The sequence below is a fragment of the Antedon bifida genome, chromosome 1, assembly GCF_963402885.1.
Source record: "Antedon bifida chromosome 1, ecAntBifi1.1, whole genome shotgun sequence".
In the NCBI taxonomy this organism is placed as follows: Eukaryota; Metazoa; Echinodermata; class Crinoidea; order Comatulida; family Antedonidae; genus Antedon; species Antedon bifida.
The window spans coordinates 14559654-14580911 of record NC_136226.1 but is presented as its reverse complement, the minus strand read 5'-3'; the positions used below and the strand labels follow the sequence as shown (position 1 = coordinate 14580911).

Genomic DNA, 21258 nt, shown 5'->3' with positions numbered 1-21258 from the left:
CAATGTTTCAACAATAGGCATATGGATATAAACAAAATAATATTTGACATTTATACCGTCGACCTAGGACCATGTTAACACCAATGAAACCAAATGAAAACAGCCATATAACATGAGATCTATACAAACAATTTTAAATAATACAATATTAAATAAACAAAAACAAGGCAAAATAGGCCTACGGCGACCGAAGACATGTACATTTTAACTTGTAAACTTAATAAATATTCATGATAATAATGATAATTAATCTGAGTATGTGATGTAATTTAGTATGTAATATACATTCATTTTATAGGATGAAGATGACAATATACCGTAAAAAAATGGTAACAGATAACATTTGATAGGCTATTTATTATAGGCCTAACACAAAAAAAGATATTATATGAGTCAAGAAGATCGCGTAGCCCTGTGTTAGTTATTGTGATTATACTTCCAATATTATTTTCCAGAAATCCAATGTACAAAGTATATTCCATTCAAAAGTACATCAAAATACAGATTTCTTTGTCAATAAATACATTTTACACAGCAGATTGTTTCTTTCCCGTCCTTTGTTCAATGTCTTTGTTTTTTAATTCTTTCTACATATACCCTCTCAAATAATGGGACAATCCTGAGGAAACACGGTGCCCAGACAAAGCAATTTTTAATACTCTTTGTTTGGTTTGAGAGCATTTCAGATATAAATATCACAAAGAACGCTACATTTGACATCTGCTGTCCTGCACTACTGCCGAGAACATCATGTCATGAGTGTAACCCGGTTCGCACCCCTTCTTTCACCTGGCCCGTAATGGTCAATAGCCTGCCTACCTCATCTTAAACATCATAGGTAAGTTTACAATTGTGACTTTTGACTAGGCATTGCAAGTTAAAATGATGATTTCGTATTAATGTACATAGCTGCATTCGTAGGACAAAGGCGTGCTAGTTTCATCATCCCGAAAGATGCGTCTTCCTCCTCCTGAACTTGACGCCAAGAGGAATTACATTACCTGGTTTATATTTCCAATTTTACGGTAGCAGGTAGAAACAATATCCTAAATACAAAATATGGTCTGTAGTAGAGTAAACCATGGAGAGAGAGGTCTCCTCATAGAAAAACACTGAATTTAGAATTTTAAGTCAAAAAACGAATTTAACAAATTAGCATAATGTTATCTGGTATTCACTAAACAATAATTTTCAAGATAATTTAATGGTTGTCAATTTATATTAATTCGCGTAGGACTACAAATTACAAAAAAACATTATTAGTAAAATTGTATAACGTTTAAGTCTACTTTGGTTTCGTAAGAACAAAGGACCGTTACAGAATTTCCCAAAAACACTTCCCGTAGGATGCTATTAATTTCAAGGCATATCGAAAACAGGATTTGGGGGTACGATTCCGGAAACATGCCATCTTTGTAATGAGTGGCAAACTTAAGTATAACAAAGCATATTCATTACGGAAGTTAATCCTTATTGTACTAACTGAGGCAATTTTGGCTCTAAGTTCAAGTTTAATCGAGCTTAAATTCAACCGTGGGAAAAGTGCTATAATTTCTTGTACCACCAAAAAATAACATAATAAATGAAGTAAATAATTTTTATATAAAGACAACTTAATATTAATTGTTGATTTCAAAGAGCATTTTGTAACGCGCAATGAAAGTTATTGATTTAAAGCATGGAGTAAAAATCGGTACTTTAATATTTGTTTATTGTAAATTTGCAATTGAAATGATGAAGTGAGGGTGGTGAAACGGAAAAGGCAATAAAACTTAAACACATGTAGAATTACAACTCAACACAGACTATAACATTTAGAACATCCACGATTATCGAATGTATACGATGTATACACTCATCAAGAAAAATAACAGCGTAGCAAAAAATATTTAGTTGTATAAGGTTTTCTTGTAGTTTGTTGTTGTAATTATTCTTTATTTATTTGTTGTTGTTTTCAGAGAGGCATCTGGGTATGTGCAATAATGTTTGCGTTCCATAAGCCTAAGATATATAGGAGTATACAGGGATGTTGCATTTGCCGGGCAAAGTCATCGAGCTCTCGGTTCACGGGTAGGTAGCAGCTCATTACCTCTTCTCTCGTTTTAGTAATATGGATGTTACACTGCACAGATTTCAAAATGTATCTTTTTTAATTAAACCGTCGTATATACTTACCTCACTGTATTTGTCTCGCCGTTGTTACATTGAAAGATTGAAATCTCCCCCATCCCGAAGTTGACAAATATTTTCAAAACCATTCAACTAATTAATAAAGCTACTTCCAATTTAATTGATCATTATAGACACATTTTCTGTATGCAATGCGGTAATCTTTGTTTTTATTTACCCACACTCTGTTTGATTATTGTAATAAGATACCGTACAACATTCTATCTATAAACATTCCCTATATATCTGATAATCAAATAATCCTAATTCAACATTTTAAATCCCTTTACAATATGCTTTTGTCCCTGTAAAATGTTTCCTCAATGGCCAAACAATGTATATGGGCGTGGTTAATTCATCAATCCACATTCTAAGTTTTCACTTAATAATAATATCAATTGTACTCAGCAAATATACGCTAAAAAATAATCACATGTATATTACTGTTAATTATTATCATCGTCATCATCCGTTTCTGACCCACTCGTAACTGTACGTTAAACGGGATTTTCCATCACGTTACTCATTCCCACATTAAAATGTATTACTCATAGAAAGGAGAACGGTGTGATGATGTTGAGCGTTGTCGTTTCAAACAAAAATGGTGTCCGTATATTACATACTTCTGATAGTATTAGCATACATTACCCTCTACTCTAATATAATTTCTAATTTTTGCCAATATTTGTAAAAATATGTTTTGGCGATCATATTATTATTATTGTTCATAATATTTATTGCCAACTAAAGTGTGGTGGTCTGTGGTATCGAACTATATTTTGATAACGTTGAGAGCGTATCGATAAAAACTGATAAAACTGATGATGACGATAATGATTTTAACGAATTGATTATCATTAATTTTCCCATTCTAAATAAAATATTTTGTTTGTATCTCTACCTATAGATTCAAAGAAATACGAAGTGGATTTTAACCCGTGTTTCAAACTTGGTCGAGATCAGAAGAGATCTGGTGAGATCTGTAACGCATGCGTACTGCTCATAAAACGATGGAAGAAGCTGCCAAAAGGAACAGAACGAAACTGGAACCATGTAAGTCAAATTTGGCAAATTCTTTACTTACAAAATGCTAATAATGCAAATATCTATAGAGTAATTTAAAAGAACAATGTGGGTTTGAAGTAAACGATTTTTCAAATGAAGACTTTACTAATTATATAAAAATAACAACAATATCTTGAACTTGAAATTACTGTTAAAATATACTGGGAAATTACCGATTCTCAATTGTTTTTAAATAATGTGTTGGTTCTATTGTTTGATTGGCAGGTGGTTGATGCACGCGCCGGGCCGGGGAACAAAGCAATGTTAAAGAATAGAATGAAGACTAAAGCACAGGCAACTGAAAGTAACGGATCTCCAAACAGTAGAAAGCACAGGCCTAGCAGACAACCGGTTAGGATACGAAAGATGAGACTGATGGATACGTTAACTATGGAAAGTGAAGGTAAAGACAAATTCTACAGTTTGAATTTTTAATGATACTGGCCAAATATAGTTAATAATAATATTAACTAAAACAAACGACAGTTTTCTAAAGTAATGTTGTGGACGATGTATCTGCAACCGTTGTTCAATTCCCTTTGGGGTGGTGCTCGATTTTGTTTTTAATTATATATTTATTAACGTGAATTGTTTAGGAAATGCAGTAGTACGACATAAAAGCAGAATTGGTAATTGTCCACCAAGTCCAACACCAAGTGATCTCTCAGATGATGGACAAGATGGCTCAAACATCGAGGAAGGAAACATCGATCAGGATCACGATTTCCCACCTTCTGTAAGGGATTTCTTAGACATCAATTGCTGGAGAATGTAAGTATTTTCTTTCTTTTCAATCGTCAAGTTGTATTGTGGAAACAATAAGAAAATAATTAGAATCATATGTAGTATGCTCCAGATTTGTTCATGGTGTCCTCTGAGATAATATGTTTTTCTCCTTTTGTGTATCTGACGAGTTTATTTTTGTGTTGTAAAAATGGTGTGAAATTATGACTTTTCAATACTATTTAGGGAAAAGATCTGCTGTGGAACGATATTCAAAGGACCCAGAGGGGAGGTTCTAGTAGATCCTCATCTTTTGAAACCATGTCGGTGCTCACTATTCAAACCTCAATACTCATCAACGGCTTCCAGGCCGACAAATAGTGACCAGATTGTACCGAACAGCGAACATGCCGACCAGGAATGGAAGAAGGAGGATGTCGTGGACTGGAATAAAGATACACAACATGTCATGGACTTCCATGAAAGTCACGTGCCAAAACTGTCTTGCTCCTTATAACAAAACTAACAAATTACTTATGTCGTCTGACCTGCCGCTTCTAACCGCTTCAGTGAGCTAATCGTCTTGGTGTGTATATCTTTTTATAACATTTACCCTTTCCATTTAGGAAAGATCATAGTTCTTTGAATACAACTCATTTTTGTTAGATACTCTAAATCATATTTAGTGTTGATTTAACTTATTTTTTATGTAACATTTTGATTGCATGTTTTATATTATGTAGTAAAATCTGCTATTTGTTTCTAACATGGGAGGGAATGTAAATCTTATCGCCGTGATACTGTTGCAACGGGTCTATGCAACTATTACTTCTATTCAAACATAGAATAATAGGCAAACACATTCCAGACTCCGTAACAGTAACCAAAGTTAGTATGAACCAAAGTTCTCTCTCTTTATGAACAAAACAATGTTTGCCAAATCATTGACGCTCAGTGTTTTTTCTTTACGAGGAACACCTCTTTAGAAATAACCACAATGCTTCTCCAATAATATGTGACATCACCATCAGAAACAAATAATCAGTAATCCTAGCTACATCAAGAAGGGTCCGAAGCTTAAATAACATCAGTAATATCAGTATCATATTTATCATTTAATAGCCCAATTTATTAACAAACTGTACATTAGTATTAATATTGTTTTGTAAGTGTACATTTATGTCAATTGCGTCATTCCGTCCTGTTTATTTACTCTATATTGCATCAAATGCATGTACTGTCAGTTCTATATTAGTATATTTAAATTTTATAACAAACTATGTTTACAGTACGCCAGTTTATTCGGCTAGGTTGTTTCAAACTAATTTCCTTTTTTTGTAATAATAATTTTGTGGTTTGGGTAGGCCTATCAAATTTGAATAATGGTAGTTTATGGGTGCTAATCCAATAATAGACAGTGGGACACTAACTTAAACTTATTTAATATTATATTTTTTATACAGTGTCGTATTTAAATGTGCATTGTTTTTTTAAATATTAAAACGTTGGTGGCGGTAGACTAGCAATGGTGGCAGAAAACTAATGTCGTTGGTGACGGTATCTTGCAACTTAGGTTGCAGTTTAAAGTCACTGATTTTGCACAGCACTTGAACTTGTACATGCACACATCTTTGTCTAACCTTGTCAGTGCATCGCGTCCTGTGTTGTTTCACTTTTTTGTCTTATTAAACCCACCGGTCACACGCGGATTGCAGACGACTAGATATAGAAGCTTTCTTACGGTACCAAACAACAGTGTGCTTAACAACAATAAGGAAACACATTGAACAATTACATTTCGAAAAGTAAATGGTTGTCCTGAAAGTTTCCAATATCAAAGCTGTCTGCAACCAAATCTGCGAGACTGGTGTTTCTTTCCTAACTTATTATAATCATAAATGTTTTAATATAACTAGTAATTATAGAATTAGAGCAATACTAATATTTATAACATATTTAATTCGCTACGCTTGGTATTTAGAATGAAAAAAATGTATTATTAATGGATATTTAATATTTTGATATATATGTTTTTATATAAAATGTATTCTGCAATAATAGTAAACTTGCACCACTACGAATGCTGCATACTATTCTATATGTGACGGATAGAGATCAGATTTCTTGAACTCGCTCAAGATGCGCAAAAACAATCAAATTAATTTTATTTATATAACTGCGTTCGCTTTTTTCTAACATAACGTTTTGATAATTTTACTATACACGTTTTGTGAATAAAAAAATATCAAAATAATTAACAAAGCACCCTAACACACTAACAGAAATATATTTCATCACAACTTACAATCACACTTTTGAAGTTTATACCATTTTGGAAATTCAAATTATAGTCAATCGCCTAATACAACAATACAATGTGAACAATTTTGGAAATGTTGCATAATATATCATTAATCTATGCACTTGCTAAATAATAGCAAATTAACTAATATTGTACAATGGTTATATTACTCACCTATAGCAAAAACTAATGAAAATGATATCAATTATTTTCATTAAAGAAGCACTTGTATCTATGCAGTTAATACAACCCACAATAACACCTACAGAAACTAAAATCGTAGTAACACACCACTTTGGATTAAAGTCTTAACATCCTGTTCTATGTTAAAATCTACTAACACAAATTATGTAAAACTAACATCACTTGCACACAGTATATGTACACAACGGTGCACCAGGTAAAATAACAAATGTACTAACCTTAGCTATAGTTATACTTACGCCTAATGCTTTGCTAACATAATTGCACCGCTAATTGCATATTAAAAATATTTATAGGCCTACTAATACAATTAGAATAGAACTAACATCACATAACGCTTAGGCTTTTAGGTACCATGATAATCTGTAAAGTTAAATAATAGTCGTTCAAAAATGAACGTAACTGCACCTTGCACTACTAACTATCGTAATCATAAACGGTCTAGTTATGGCGGACATGTCAGTTATGACAATGATTTCTTCCAACACAATCAACTGTGTTTGTCTTCTTTCTGTTTTTGTGATACATCAGCAGATACGATATTAATATTTGATGGGAATGAGACCACAAAAGATTATGGTAGTTAGTACTTAGTAAATTTAAGCATTAAATACCTTGCATTTGTGGTGTATAATTAAAGAGTTGAAAACCACTTAATAATTATACTTCCAAGTTACTTGCACTAACACACCTTTAGATTATTAACAAGACTAACATGACATAAATTTTTGTTTAAAGCTATTAAGTCAACATGAAGCTGCTCTAATAAAAAAAACGTATTAGCGAACTACTGAACACGTGATTAGTGTTCTCCAATCAGTAGTTGAATTTTTGTAATTAATTAATTAGACTTATTGTCTACCTACAACGACATCAATCATTGTAATCGTAATGTAGGCCTACTTTTTATCTTAAAAATTATTTAAAAAAAGTTATATAAAAAAAAAATTAAGGTTCTTTCAGATTATTATTGAAACTATCCTCAAATGATTATTTTTAATCTTGGCCTAGGCCTGAGAAATCTGATTGCAACCTGCAGGCCAGACGTCTAATGCAATGTTTGTGACCTCCTAGGCACGTATCGAGAGAGCCGCATAAAATAAAAACTAAATGTAATGTTCGCTTTGTCCACACTAGACGTGTATAAATTTGTGTAATGAAATGTTGTTCGTCTTGCGATTGAGTGTTCTTACTTCTATCTAAACGTGTAGTTGCATATCAAAAAAATATGTTGTAAGCACAAAATATTTTTAGTAAATTTAAAGCTATTGTATTTCTTTTATATTATATAAAGTTATTTATTTCTACAGTTAGTATTTAAGAGAAATCAATACTGTAGGTTTACGTCTATCTATTTATTTATCTATCACGTTCACACTTTTACAAGTGGTGACGTCAGTGACAAGTTTAAAGCCAGCGTTACACTGCCTCTGTCTTTAGATAATATTCACTTGACATGAATGATCACTTGAATAACTAGCTTATAAAGTACCGTTATATTGATGCTACACTTATATTGTCACTTTGATTTTTTCTGAGTATATTTTCTAGCATGTTGATGCATTTTTAAAAGCTCGTAATTTTATCGGTTGATCATCCTAAGATGATGACCAGATTTTGTACCGCCCGGTGTGTGTGCTGTTTGTTATTTTATAAATTAAATACAAAATACCTTAACTCTATGCCTCGTTTCTTTTATTTTGACTATACCGTAGTTTCATTGGGACGAATATTACGACAATGTGACATACATTTATAAAGGCATTGTCATGATGTAGTGGATTATAATAATAATAATGATGATGACGTAGATTATGATTGCGTAAATAATGAATAAAGTGTTAAAAGGAACAATTCATTTTACACTATAGATGTCGTTACATTTGAAAACAATCAACATCTTAAAAAATAGGAGTCTTCTAATAAATAAAGCAATGGTGATATTTAATGATTCAGACAACGACCAAAATGATGACTGATAAACCCAAATTATAATTCGTCATTTAAACAATTGTCTAGAATGTGCAATGGAAAATATAAATACTGGTATCCTGTTAAAATGATTGCCACCGGCATAAATAGCTCAAGTTTGCCGTTCAACTCAGAACAACAATTCTTCCTCTAATTTAAAAACAAAATCTCGGCCAAAGACGCCAAGATATACCGGTAATATACCGTATGACTCCGATGATTGTAACTTAGATTGTCGTGCCATGAACGTGATGCTAGAATCAGCATGGAACCTGTAAAACTGTTCTTTGATTTTTTATTGAATTAGGATAATAGGGTAAACCACAAACTTCGCACTTTCGATCATATTTGAAGATTATGTTAAAATAAGTAGACATAGCGGCTCTGACAAAAATAATTACTAAAGAGTTTACTTAATGTAATTGATGTATTGTACGATAAGATGTAGACTGAATGATGGAATATAACATTATCGGTAACTGACTCTGTGATAGGTGGGTGACAATATTGTAGGCTATCCATGGCTTGGTTATATTGGAGGACAACACTACTGAAGCTGTTGGTAAGTACATGTTTTACGTTAGCATCTATTTATTACAATTTTATACCAATATCTGAATGCTTACTCCAAATATTGGAAACAACGTAGGAAGTTATAATTTGCTGTTGAATTAGTTTCATAGTCAGGAATATTTGCTTTCATTTTGGTTCCATTCAAGAACGCAATCACGCAATTCGTGTGTTCTTTTATTTGCATACATCACAAACACATATATGTCAACAATGTTAGGCCAGTTTGACAATATTTACTCCAAAATTAAATATCAATAATTGTAAGGCAATCGTCGCCAACTCAAATAGGCAAAATTGGCGTATAATTAGTGTTGTAGCCCTAAGCCTAACTTTACAGTTTTACAGAACTGCGTCATAATCAACCCAAGAACATCTAGTGTCCTATTTTATTTAAGCAGATGATTTCCATCAAAGCGATAATTATGTACTTTCCAACAATACAAAAGAGATAGCTGGCTAATTATTTCATATTTTGGACAACTTTATGAAATGTTATCATGATGATTATTGAAGAAATTATATTACGTCTGACTTCCAGCTGGGATTAATGCCTGAGTCTGAAATATCACCCGGTGCTAGCAAAATTCATAGGTTATTGGTTGTGACTATCATAACATAAAAGGTAACTTCAAAAAGGACACGTACCTTTTCTAGGAACAGGAAAAGTATAGAATATGAAAAGTTGGAAGGTTTGAAATATAACCAGGGAAGAGTGACATTTCACACAGTAGATAAAAGTAAACGTCAAATTGAGGAGCACCAGAGGTTTTGAATTTGTTCATTATAGAAAGTGTCTTCTTCTCCTATTTTTGCTTTAAAATTGTACATGTTATTTTTCATATCTTACTTGAAGTAACTTGCCATTATATTGCAGGTTCCTTTATTATTAATGGCTAATAGTTTACAAGTGTTATCATCAGCCAACGGAACCAGCAATTCAAAAAGCGAAAACACATCAGTCAAAATACCAACAACAAACATTCCAAGAAGTACGCTTTTAAGACTGATAAAACAAACATGTAATTATAATATTAGCGAGTCGAATACAACATTAGATACTTTATGCAATACTTTATTAAATAGCAATATATCAAACAATTCACAAATATACCGGGAAAATGCAATTCTAACAACTTATACAGCCATGTCTTTACCAACGGATTCTACATCTGAACCAGGACATTTACAAGATTCCATAAATATTGCAACAGTTAGTGCTACAGGTAAAACAGACATTATAAAGTATGAAACAAGTAGCAACATTGCAGCAGGAACTGTATCTTGGTTAGATTGGAAAATTCGTAGTAGGCCTACAGATAATTTGTTAACTTATTTAACGAAATATGTCACTGAAAATCAAGGTAAAACATCAGAAATTAACGAGCTTCACACAGAAATTGTCACTGTTGTCAGTTATGATGATAATTACAAAACTACTACAGAAAATACGAAAACTTTCATTGAACCCAATAAGCCAAATACGTCACCTCATGATCCGAACGAAGAGGAAAATAGCACTAAATCTATTTATACGTTAACATACAACATTCAGTATGAATCGGAAAAGTATGTTACAGAAACCCCAGGCTATGTTACAGTGACCTATTCTAACAAAACCACATTAGAAAACCTCGGAATTCCCCAAACAACACGTACTAACAGTGAGCACTTAAATCCAACACCTTCAGAAGACGCTCAACATACCAGTAATATTGTTATAGATGTGTTTGCAGAGGCTCAATTAAATGAATCTATTGATGAATATGTTGAGGATGAACAAGTTAGGGCAGTTTATACACCTTCTAACATCCATGTTTTGACACCTATTCAAGATGATATTTCAGACATCTCTCACCATCCAGAAACGGCGCTTGCCTTTGAAAATGACATATTTACGGACAAGGCAATCGTCGACATAACTGAATTTGATATTATAACGGAGATAGCCACAGAATATTTTACTGATGAAGATGTAACGAATGCAGCAATTTCTTTTCCAACAACCGAACATAAATTTGAACCAACACTGAAAGATATTACTGACCATATGCTGACAGATATTCCTACAAAAAACGAAATGAAAAACACTACAAACACTAATATTATGATTGAAGACGAATATGACGGACCTTATTTTGAGAAAAGCCGTCCTCAATTATCAAGACAAATAGAAAATTTAGGAACAGATGAAATGAATATAGATACAACCATGAGTGTTTTTACTGAAACATTAACCGATTATTCTTTAATCACAAAAAATGAACTTGATGTTACGGAAACAGCTACAGAAATGTTTACTGAAATTCTAAATACTACTGAAAACAATATTCAAAATATTATACCTAATGATTCAGAAAAAGATATTATTGATATGAGTGTTAGAAATTTGCATGTCCCTGTCCCTGTCGACGTTCCAATAATGACTACTATAGAAATTGATACAACTTTTGACATATTATATGAAACATTTACTAGTGTTAATACTTTTATTGGAGAAGATTTTCAGCCTGTGCAAAGTTATGTCATTCCACAATCTACGATTACACCAGTAGAAATATCAACAAGGGAAACTAACAGTAGTCTCCTTGAAATATTTAGGCCTACTGATGATGTATTGGTCTTCGTTAAAGACAAACAAAAACAATACGATATTCCAATCACAGAAACTGATGTTTACACAGAAGTTATAACAGAAAGAAAGAATGCAGATAATGATGGCTTAGACATAGAAGGTATTGCCCTGAGAACGGAAAGGGATTATGACACAAGTAGTGTTCCATCAACGACTGTTATTGATGTAATAACTTACGGTACTCACAAAAAAGTTACCGACACAGTTACCGAAGTAGTTACGGACACAGTAAATTATATAGTTACTGATACAGTTAGCAACACAGATACTGATATAGTTACGGACACAGTTACCAACACAGTTACCGACATGGGTAACGACATAGTTACCGTTACAAATACTGAAGAAGATATCGACACAGATAGCAACACAGTTACCGAAACAGTTACCGATGCAACCACCAACACAAATACCGACACAATTACTGATACAGTCTCCGACACAATTACCCACATATTTACTGATACAGTTACCGACACATTCACAGATACAGGTAACGACACGGCTACCGACTCAGTTACCGTGATAGTTACGGACACAGTAACTTATATAGTTACTGATACAGTTAGCAACACAGATACTGATATAGTTACCGACACAGTTACCAACGCAGTTACCGACATGGTTAACGAAATGAGTACCGACACAGTTACCGATGCAACCACCAACACAAATATCGACACAATGACCCACATATTTACTGATACAGTTACCGACACAATGACCCACATATTTACTGATACAGTTACCGACACATTAACTTATACAGGTACCGACACAGCTACCGACATTATGGTTACCTACTCTGTTAACGAGATAGTTACTGACATAGGTACCACCATACTTACTGACACAGTTACTAACACAGACACCGACATAGTTACCGATACAACTACTGTTATCGACACAGTTACCAACTCAGTTACCGACACAGTTACCGACACAATTACCGACACAATTACCGACACAGTTACCGACATAGGTACCAATACAATTACCGACACAACTACCGACAAAATTACTGATACAGTTACCGATACAAATACCGACACAATTACTGATACAGTTACCGACATAGGTACCAATACAATTACCAACACAACTACCGACACAATTACTGATACAGTTACCAACATAGATACCAATACAATTACCGACACAACTACCGACAAAATTACTGATAGAGTTACCGATACAAATACCGACACATTTACTGATACAGTTACCGACATAGATACCAATACAATTACCGACACAACTACCGACAAAATTACTGATAGAGTTACCGATACAAATACCGACACATTTACTGATACAGTTACAGACACAGCTACCGATATAATTAACGACACCATTACCGACACAATTACTGATAAAGTTACCGATACAACAACCGACACAGATACCGACACAATTACTGATACAGTTACAGACACAGCTACCAATACAATTAACGACACCATTACCAACACAATTACTGATAAAGTTACCGATACAACCACCGACACAATTACTGATACAGTTACAGACACAGCTACCCATACAATTAACGACACCATTACCGACACAATTACTGATACAGTTACAGACACAGCTACCCATACAATTAACGACACCATTACCGACACAATTACTGATACAGTTACAGACACAGCTACCAATACAATTAACGACACCATTACCGACACAATAACTGATACAGTTACAGACACAGCTACCGATACAATTAACGACACCATTACCGACACAATTACTGATACAGTTACAGACACAGCTACCCATACAATTAACGACACCATTACCGACACAATTACTGATAAAGTTACAGACACAGCTACCCATACAATTAACGACACCATTACCGACACAATTACTGATACAGTTACAGACACAGCTACCAATACAATTAACGACACCATTACCGACACAATAACTGATACAGTTACAGACACAGCTACCGATACAATTAACGACACCATTACCGACACAATTACTGATACAGTTACAGACACAGCTACCCATACAATTAACGACACCATTACCGACACAATTACTGATACAGTTACAGACACAGCTACCAATACAATTAACGACACCATTACCGACACAATAACTGATACAGTTACAGACACAGCTACCGATACAATTAACGACACCATTACCGACACAATTACTGATAAAGTTACCGATACAACCACCAACACAAATACCATAAATACAATAACATATTACGACATTTCTAATGTCGATACGACTAAAATTGGTACTATGACGACCCACACAGTCACCAGCTCTAACACTGCTGATGAAGGTTATGAATCAGTAACTGAAACTACAAAAGAGATACCAGTAAAAGAAGATACCCTTGTGACTACACACCAGAAATACCTCTTTACAACTATGGTTAATATCATTACTGATGGAACGACTGTTATCACGTTTGATAACTCTGATCTTAAAGATTCAGAAACCACAACAGCGTTTGCAACAGAGGGCTTAACTAACGAACTTATTACTGCTTTTGATTCACACAAAGAAATGGTTGATATTCATACCGACATTAACAGCAGAGTTTCACCAAATATAGACATTACAGAGGCTGGCATCACGATAATGGATGTTATCAAAATTGTCACCAACACCGATAGCAATTTGAATGCGGAAGACGACGATCAAATGCATTCGTTCAACGAAAAAACAACAACAGAGATGCTTCCTATTTCTGAAGAGTCTACTGAATCTTTTCATAATTCAGTTACTATACCTTCTACTGTATCTGATATTGAACTAAGAACAAAACAAGCACCAATGCATACAGACGATTCTGATGAAAACAACATGTCTTTGGTGGGCATGCATTCAACACCATCAACAAGTTTGACAACTAAATACGAGTATTTAAACGATAGAATATACACGACTAGTGCACATAAAGCACAATCGACAACCGAATTGATCACATCACTTAGGCCTACAGAGAATAATGTTAAAACAGAACACATTACGACAATGACGAATGTTGTTGAAGTGACTACAATGAATGTCCGGTGTGGTGAGTAAAACGTTTTATTTTTTTATGTTCAAACTAAGTATAATTCAACTTTACAACGTAGCTAGGTTACATTCATGTTTTTGTTTCACATCTTAGTTGTCAGTTTGATTGTCTTAACTCTTTTCCTTTTCAAGCCCCAAACCAGCTTCACTTATCTGAAATAGCTGCAAGTACAAACAGTGTTACTGCAAGTTGGACCTCAGATAGATGTGCAGACTATTTTGAAATTACTTGCTCTTCGGGAATACCATCAACTTCAAGAGTCATGATTAGTGAAGACCAAATGGTGACTTGTGCGGATGTTGACTCTGGAAGTATTATAGAAATAAATGTAACTTCTGTTAGTGGCGTAAAGCACGGAGAAACAAGTTCGATATTGATAACAACAGGTAAGCTACGACATTTTATGTCATTGACCATTTATGGATAAATGATAACCGGTACTGTGCAAAAACTGCACAATGGATCAAACTAAAAGAACATTCTATAACTAAATTCAGTCTATGAAACTTATTAAACTAAGATTTCTTTTTAGTTCCAGCTGAAGTATCATTAAAAATGTCATCATCAACAATTAATTCTATAACAGCAAGGTGGGCTCCAGCTCCAGGGCGAGTGGAATATTATTCGGTAGTGTGTGTCGATGAGGGCGAAGTACTATTAACAAACGATGGCGCTGCAGTTATTTTTACTAATGGTGATAATGAGGATCATTTGAGGGCGTCCTGTATAAATCTTTCAGTTCCAGGAAAAAGTTACTTACTAGGCGTGTTTAGTCACAGTAATGGACTGCAAAGTTCAATGGCAATAATTACAATTTCAACAGGTATATTCATGTATTATGAAAAAGCCTGAGGCCTAAAATAATTTAAAGAAAAGCTAGTGGTTTAATTGATATCAAGTAGATAGACTTTAAAAAGTCGAGAAATACTAATATACAGTAGACGCCATGTAGATATATATATTGTTTATTTTTAAAAGTCGTTTTCTTCATGTTATGTAATTAGCCTAATTGTTTATTAATGTATTAATTTCAAAAATAGAAACGTACTTTTGTTTTATTAGAACGGCTTAGTTTTCAGCTAGTTGAGGGTGGTTCAACAACGTCTACAGTGAGCGCGTCGTGGGAACGATTTGGAAGCAATATGGTGGACTTGTACAAGATATCTTGTTCACAGGTACAGCTATAGCTATGTAATTTATTTATGGTGCACACTTTTTTTAATGCAAAACTAGGATTTATAATAAAACTTGACGATATATTTTTGTAGAACTATAACTTATTGATGATGGAAATAATTATCTACATGCTGCCCTCTAGAATACAGTTAAAGCAAGGTTAGGGTTTAAAAGTCTACCAAAATGAACATTAGTACCGTTAGAGAATAGATTAATAATAGCACATTATAGTTATTATATTAAAATTATACTGTAGTAATGTATGGTTTACAATGTATTTAGAGTTGACAACTTGAGAGGTGTCCGTTTTGCCTTCAGTACAAAATGTAATGTGAATATTTAACGCTTTGATATACTGTAGGGTTTTGCTTCTCCATCTAAAGTTGGAAAATTGGACTTGCCAAAAGCTAGCTGTGTTGATTTGCCTACTCCGGGATCTGTATACAGCATGAAAGTGACTGTTATCAACGGAGGCTTACCAATAGAAACATCGCTGCCATTTCTTTTAACAACATGTAGGCTAATGATTCGCAATTTTAATGAAATATGTTTCAAGCTAAAAAATCGACACTTCATTAAAAAATGCCAATAAATTGGCAAAGAACTACCGTAGCTTTATATAACGATTATATAGGCCGTTTGTGAAATCTAGACCGGCATAAGCATTCTACATTATTTGGCCAAATCAATTACTTGTCTACCTCCAAATCTTAAATGTTACTAATATATAACTTTATTTAATTATGGGGAGAGAGGGTAGGGGTGGGAGAGAGAAATATAAACGTTTCTTCTTTCTTTTAAATAGAAACCAAAATATTCATAAACATCGTATTACCCAAACTAAAGACGCTTCAATTATAATTCGTACTTTTGTTGTTATTCATCATCTAGTGCCCTTTGGCGTAGAACTTCGAAAAGTTTCAAGTACTACATCTTCAATAACATGTGAATGGGATTTACCTGCTGGTGAAGTAGATTACTTTGAGGTCCGATGTAGCGATGGTGTAGTAGAGAATCCAAAGATTTCTGTTGACGACTTTTTGTCACTGAGAGCTTCTTGCAGAGATCTGCCAATGAAAGAAAACATTTATACTATTTATGTTATATCAGTTAGCAATGGCAAACGCAGTGCGCCGGCTTCATCCATAACCATTAAAACAGGTATAAACTAATTTATAAGATGTTTTGGACAGACAGAACTAAACCGCTGAGTGGTAATGTTAAGTTCGAGTTGAGACTCCCAAACTATAGCACATACTCATCATACTGTTTAATGCTTAACGTAATAATTTTGATTAAACGGAGTAGATCTTTGAAAAAAAACCACACAAACTCATAAAGTAGACCTATCGTTGATTTGATATTACTCGAGTAAATGTTTTTGTAAATATTACAGTCAGATATTTATTGTTGTTTCAGCAATGGCAACCAGTGACAGTGCTACAACTATTATTGCTTTAGTTGTAGGGGCAGTCTGTTTTCTGCTTATCTTAATATTAATATGTGTCGTTGTTTATGAATGCAAGAAACGACCAAAGGTTAGTAGATCTAAGAAATAAAATAAATAAAAAGGTAAATAGACAGATGCATCCAATGCCCTTTCCATGTTAAATTCAATTGTTAACTTATTCATTCATTATTTTATTTGGTAAAAAATCAATTTTCCAATATACAATAGGCCTATAGAAATGTTAGTTAAAATGGAATAAAACTTCAATAATGAACATGAAAGGCAAGATTATAATACAACAATTAGGCCTATAGTTATTAAAATGTCAATGTATTTAAATGCAAAACTAAAAGATGTACAGTGTGAAATAAAAGTGGGTTGCTCTCACAAAAGAGAAAACAAAATTTAAAAATGTCAAAGTTGTGAAAAGGTACCGTATTGTATACATGAAAGCAAATCGTAAGGTAATTATTTTAAGATACTAATCGTTCAACAACAATTTTGTTTAGAAAAAAGAATCGGTTCCTGCAGCAAGGTATACGAAGACATCGGAAACAAACCCTGTATATACTGCTGAGTCTGAAACTATTGTGGTAAACTGCTTAAATATTATATTATTAAACGTCCGGTTAAATGTTATGGAAATAGAAAAAGTAATTATCAGCTAATATACAAACTTACAGAAATAAAAATTATGATATAGAATGTTGGCGAAATGTAGGTTGGGGTGACATTTTTGATTGGCATTCTCCAAAAAAATATGTAATTTAATATTACAAAGTAAATTAAGCAGAGTAATTTGCAAATATGCTATCTTTTATCAACTTTTTTATCTATGTAATTACGAATACGTTACTAAAATCTTCACCATATTTGGTTCTAAAATGTTATGTTAGACGCATTTTATATATTATAATTCCTATGATTTTATGCGCTGTTTCACCAATACTCACGCACGCATGAGCCAGTAATGTCAGTCTGGGTGAGAACTGTACGATACACTTGTTTGTTCCCAGGCCGACAGTATAAATGAGGCATACATTTATGCTTTACACGTGTAGTCAATAGAATTCAATTATGCCTTCAAACCTTTAACAGGTGTTTATCTATCTTTACAGCTGACCGAAGTTCACGAATATCTTAAATATGATGACCAGTTGTCGGCTTTTCAACAGGCATGTCTTGTAACGTTGTTTTAAATGCTAAATAGTTTATGCAATACATACTAATAATTGTGTTGTTACAGTGCATATGCATGATATAAGAAACACCGTTACAAAACGAAAACACGATGGTTCTAAAAAAATAAAGATCAATAAAATCAAATTTGAATAGGCCATTTTGTAGTTGTAATTATAACTTAGCTTTTAAGCTTTTAATTAATGTGCCTTATTGTTTTATTTCCAAAACTACTTCCTTTTTAGCAGAAATTTAATTTTAATGTTTGGTTTATCTTTAAGGATGAATATGAAGTGATTACAGACGATGTGTACGAATTCTCGTTCGAAAAATTGCAATTTTTAGAAGAGCTCGGAAAAGGGGCATTCGGGAAAGTTTATAAAGCACACGCTAATAATATTGCCGGGAAAATTGGCATCACTGTCGTCGCAGTGAAGGCTTTACAAGGTTGGTTTACTGAGAGGTGCTGAATCGATTATTTTAGTGGTAGTGGTAGGTAGACCTAGTGGTCGTGGTAGTGGTAATGGTAGTGGTAGTAGTCTTACAAAAAACGCCGCTCCTCTCATAATAACTACCGTCTACATGCATCTCAATGTTTTCATAGACTCTCTTTTTCCAGACGTGCTTTGGGGTGTGCGCATGCACAGTCCGTGTTTCCAAATACCCATTTTTTTTCAGCTGCAGTAAACTATAAGCTACCGCATGGTAACTGTTTCCTAATGATTCCGTTCTCTTGAATATAACTGCCTAAAAAAGCGGCGCGAAAACTTCATTTAATACCAACAGTATTTTAAAAATATAGCGCCCTCTCTTTGTTTGCAGATTATTTTTTAAAAAAACGTGAAACGCCTTTTGATTTTACACTATATGAGGATGTAAGGGGCGGAGTGGTTTAAATTTCTTTATTTATCCGCTGCTATTCCCGTAAAAAAAAGTGCCATATCTACAGTCTATACTGCCCTATATATTTCCATAATATCAAAATACTGAAGTTATATTAAGAAATCTGTATTGAATTATAACAATGTGGAACAGCAGTTGATCAAGATAATAAATTTGTCTATGAATTAGATCGGGTACAACTGGCAGCATGTAGATGACGTCCGAATGCCCTTACTTTTTCTGTTATTAGTAATACTATTCAATTGGTCTATTAAACTCGTGAAAGAAAACAAATCTTCATGAATAACCTAACAATAACAAGACATATAATTAGTGCTCATGTGGAGAGAGAATAATAAAACCGAACAGGTCGTTAAAAGATGCGTACGATATGAACTGATACATTGTATCCTGATTTCTTTTAAAGGTCACATATTTTAAACATTTAATTATCGGTCAGGCAGTGTTTAAAATAAATATAATTACAAGTTTTTGTTTGCTTGCCGGGGGAGGTTTTGTTTGCCCGAGGATGTTCAGTTATATTTGTACAGTATTCTAAATTCGTTCGGTGACCGACCTCCCGTTTTCGGGTGGCTAGGTATTGACCGTGTCCTCAGGGGACGAGGTTGTAGTCAAAACATAATGATACAGTGTAGGTATAACGTTGACCCTAATTAATGTGAACATTCAAGAGTTCATAGATGTAGTGATGTAGCGAAACATTACCAGCGGCAAAACATTAGGTCACGGGCAGAGAATGCGTATAACGACCTCGTTTTTAGTTAATTTATCCTTGTCGCGTCTGATAGACTGTCTTTCCTTTCAGAGGGTGCTAGTGAAGTTGATAAGCAAGACTTTAGCAATGAACTCTCTTTGATGAAGAAGATGCCCCCTCATCCCAATGTGATCCGTCTTCTTGGGGCATGTACGCGCATTGGTATGCTACATTTTTTGTGTGTAAATTATCAATATAGTACGATGAATCCATGATAAAGACGTTGACTGAATGTAGGCTGCATAAAACAACTACTGCCTCCTATACCCAATTATTTTAGAACTATGTTTGTGTATATTTTACAGTGATATTAAACCAGGCTTATTATTAACTGTTTTTGCCAGTAAAATTGTATTGACGTCGCGTATATATCAGTCGATGTTCATTCGTGTGCATCAAACTGTCAAACAAAATATAATTTGTAAAATTATGATAATTTAAATATTACTGTATTTGTACTGTTTGTTAGGTAGAGAAGTTATAATCTTGGAGTACGCCACCTACAGTTCATTACTGTCATACTTGAGGACAAGCCGTGTATTAATGGAAGAGGGTGATTACTGTAATATTAAAAAGAACACTTCTATTTTATCAACCTCAGACCTAATCCGAATGGCCCTACAAGTTGTCAAGGGAATGATCTATATTTCATCACTAAATGTAAGTTTTCCATAATTACATGAAAACTCATCACGTAAAATGAGAGGAACAATTTTAAGAGTGGAAACCGATCATTATAACCCGAGAGTTCATTCTCAAATTCATCTTCCCATTTCATTTACATTTTGTTCCCAAGAGATTATCTACTTCCACTTGGTGTCGTTTTCCATTCAGGGTGAGTTCTTGCCAATTTCCGTGGGTTTTTTGTGTGTTGCATGATTGTCGCAAAACGTGACGTGACACATCAGAATTAGTTAAGTAACAAATTATACATTCCAAACATAATGAAAATAGAATGTTATAGTTTGTCTAACTAGACAAAAGTGCATGTAATACAGTCCAGTATTGAATCTCTTTAACTAACTGAGCTGACACTCCGTATATCCATTTCTAGCTTTGCAACTTACGAATTATAATCTAGATTTGATTAGTTATTCACAAA

General features: G+C 33.6%; 1 protein-coding gene across 1 annotated transcript; it reads left to right on the top strand.

The window, feature by feature from the left end:
• Positions 1 to 695: 695 nt before the first annotated feature.
• LOC144843510 (SIN3-HDAC complex-associated factor-like) lies at positions 696 to 8140 on the top strand. Its single transcript, XM_078700300.1, has 6 exons — positions 696 to 838; positions 1959 to 2070; positions 3077 to 3222; positions 3460 to 3637; positions 3831 to 4005; positions 4204 to 8140. Exons 2-6 carry the CDS (start codon positions 1983 to 1985, stop codon positions 4472 to 4474), a joined length of 858 nt encoding a protein of 285 aa, XP_078556426.1. The 5' UTR covers positions 696 to 838; positions 1959 to 1982; the 3' UTR covers positions 4475 to 8140.
• The last annotated feature ends 13118 nt before the right edge of the window (positions 8141 to 21258 follow it).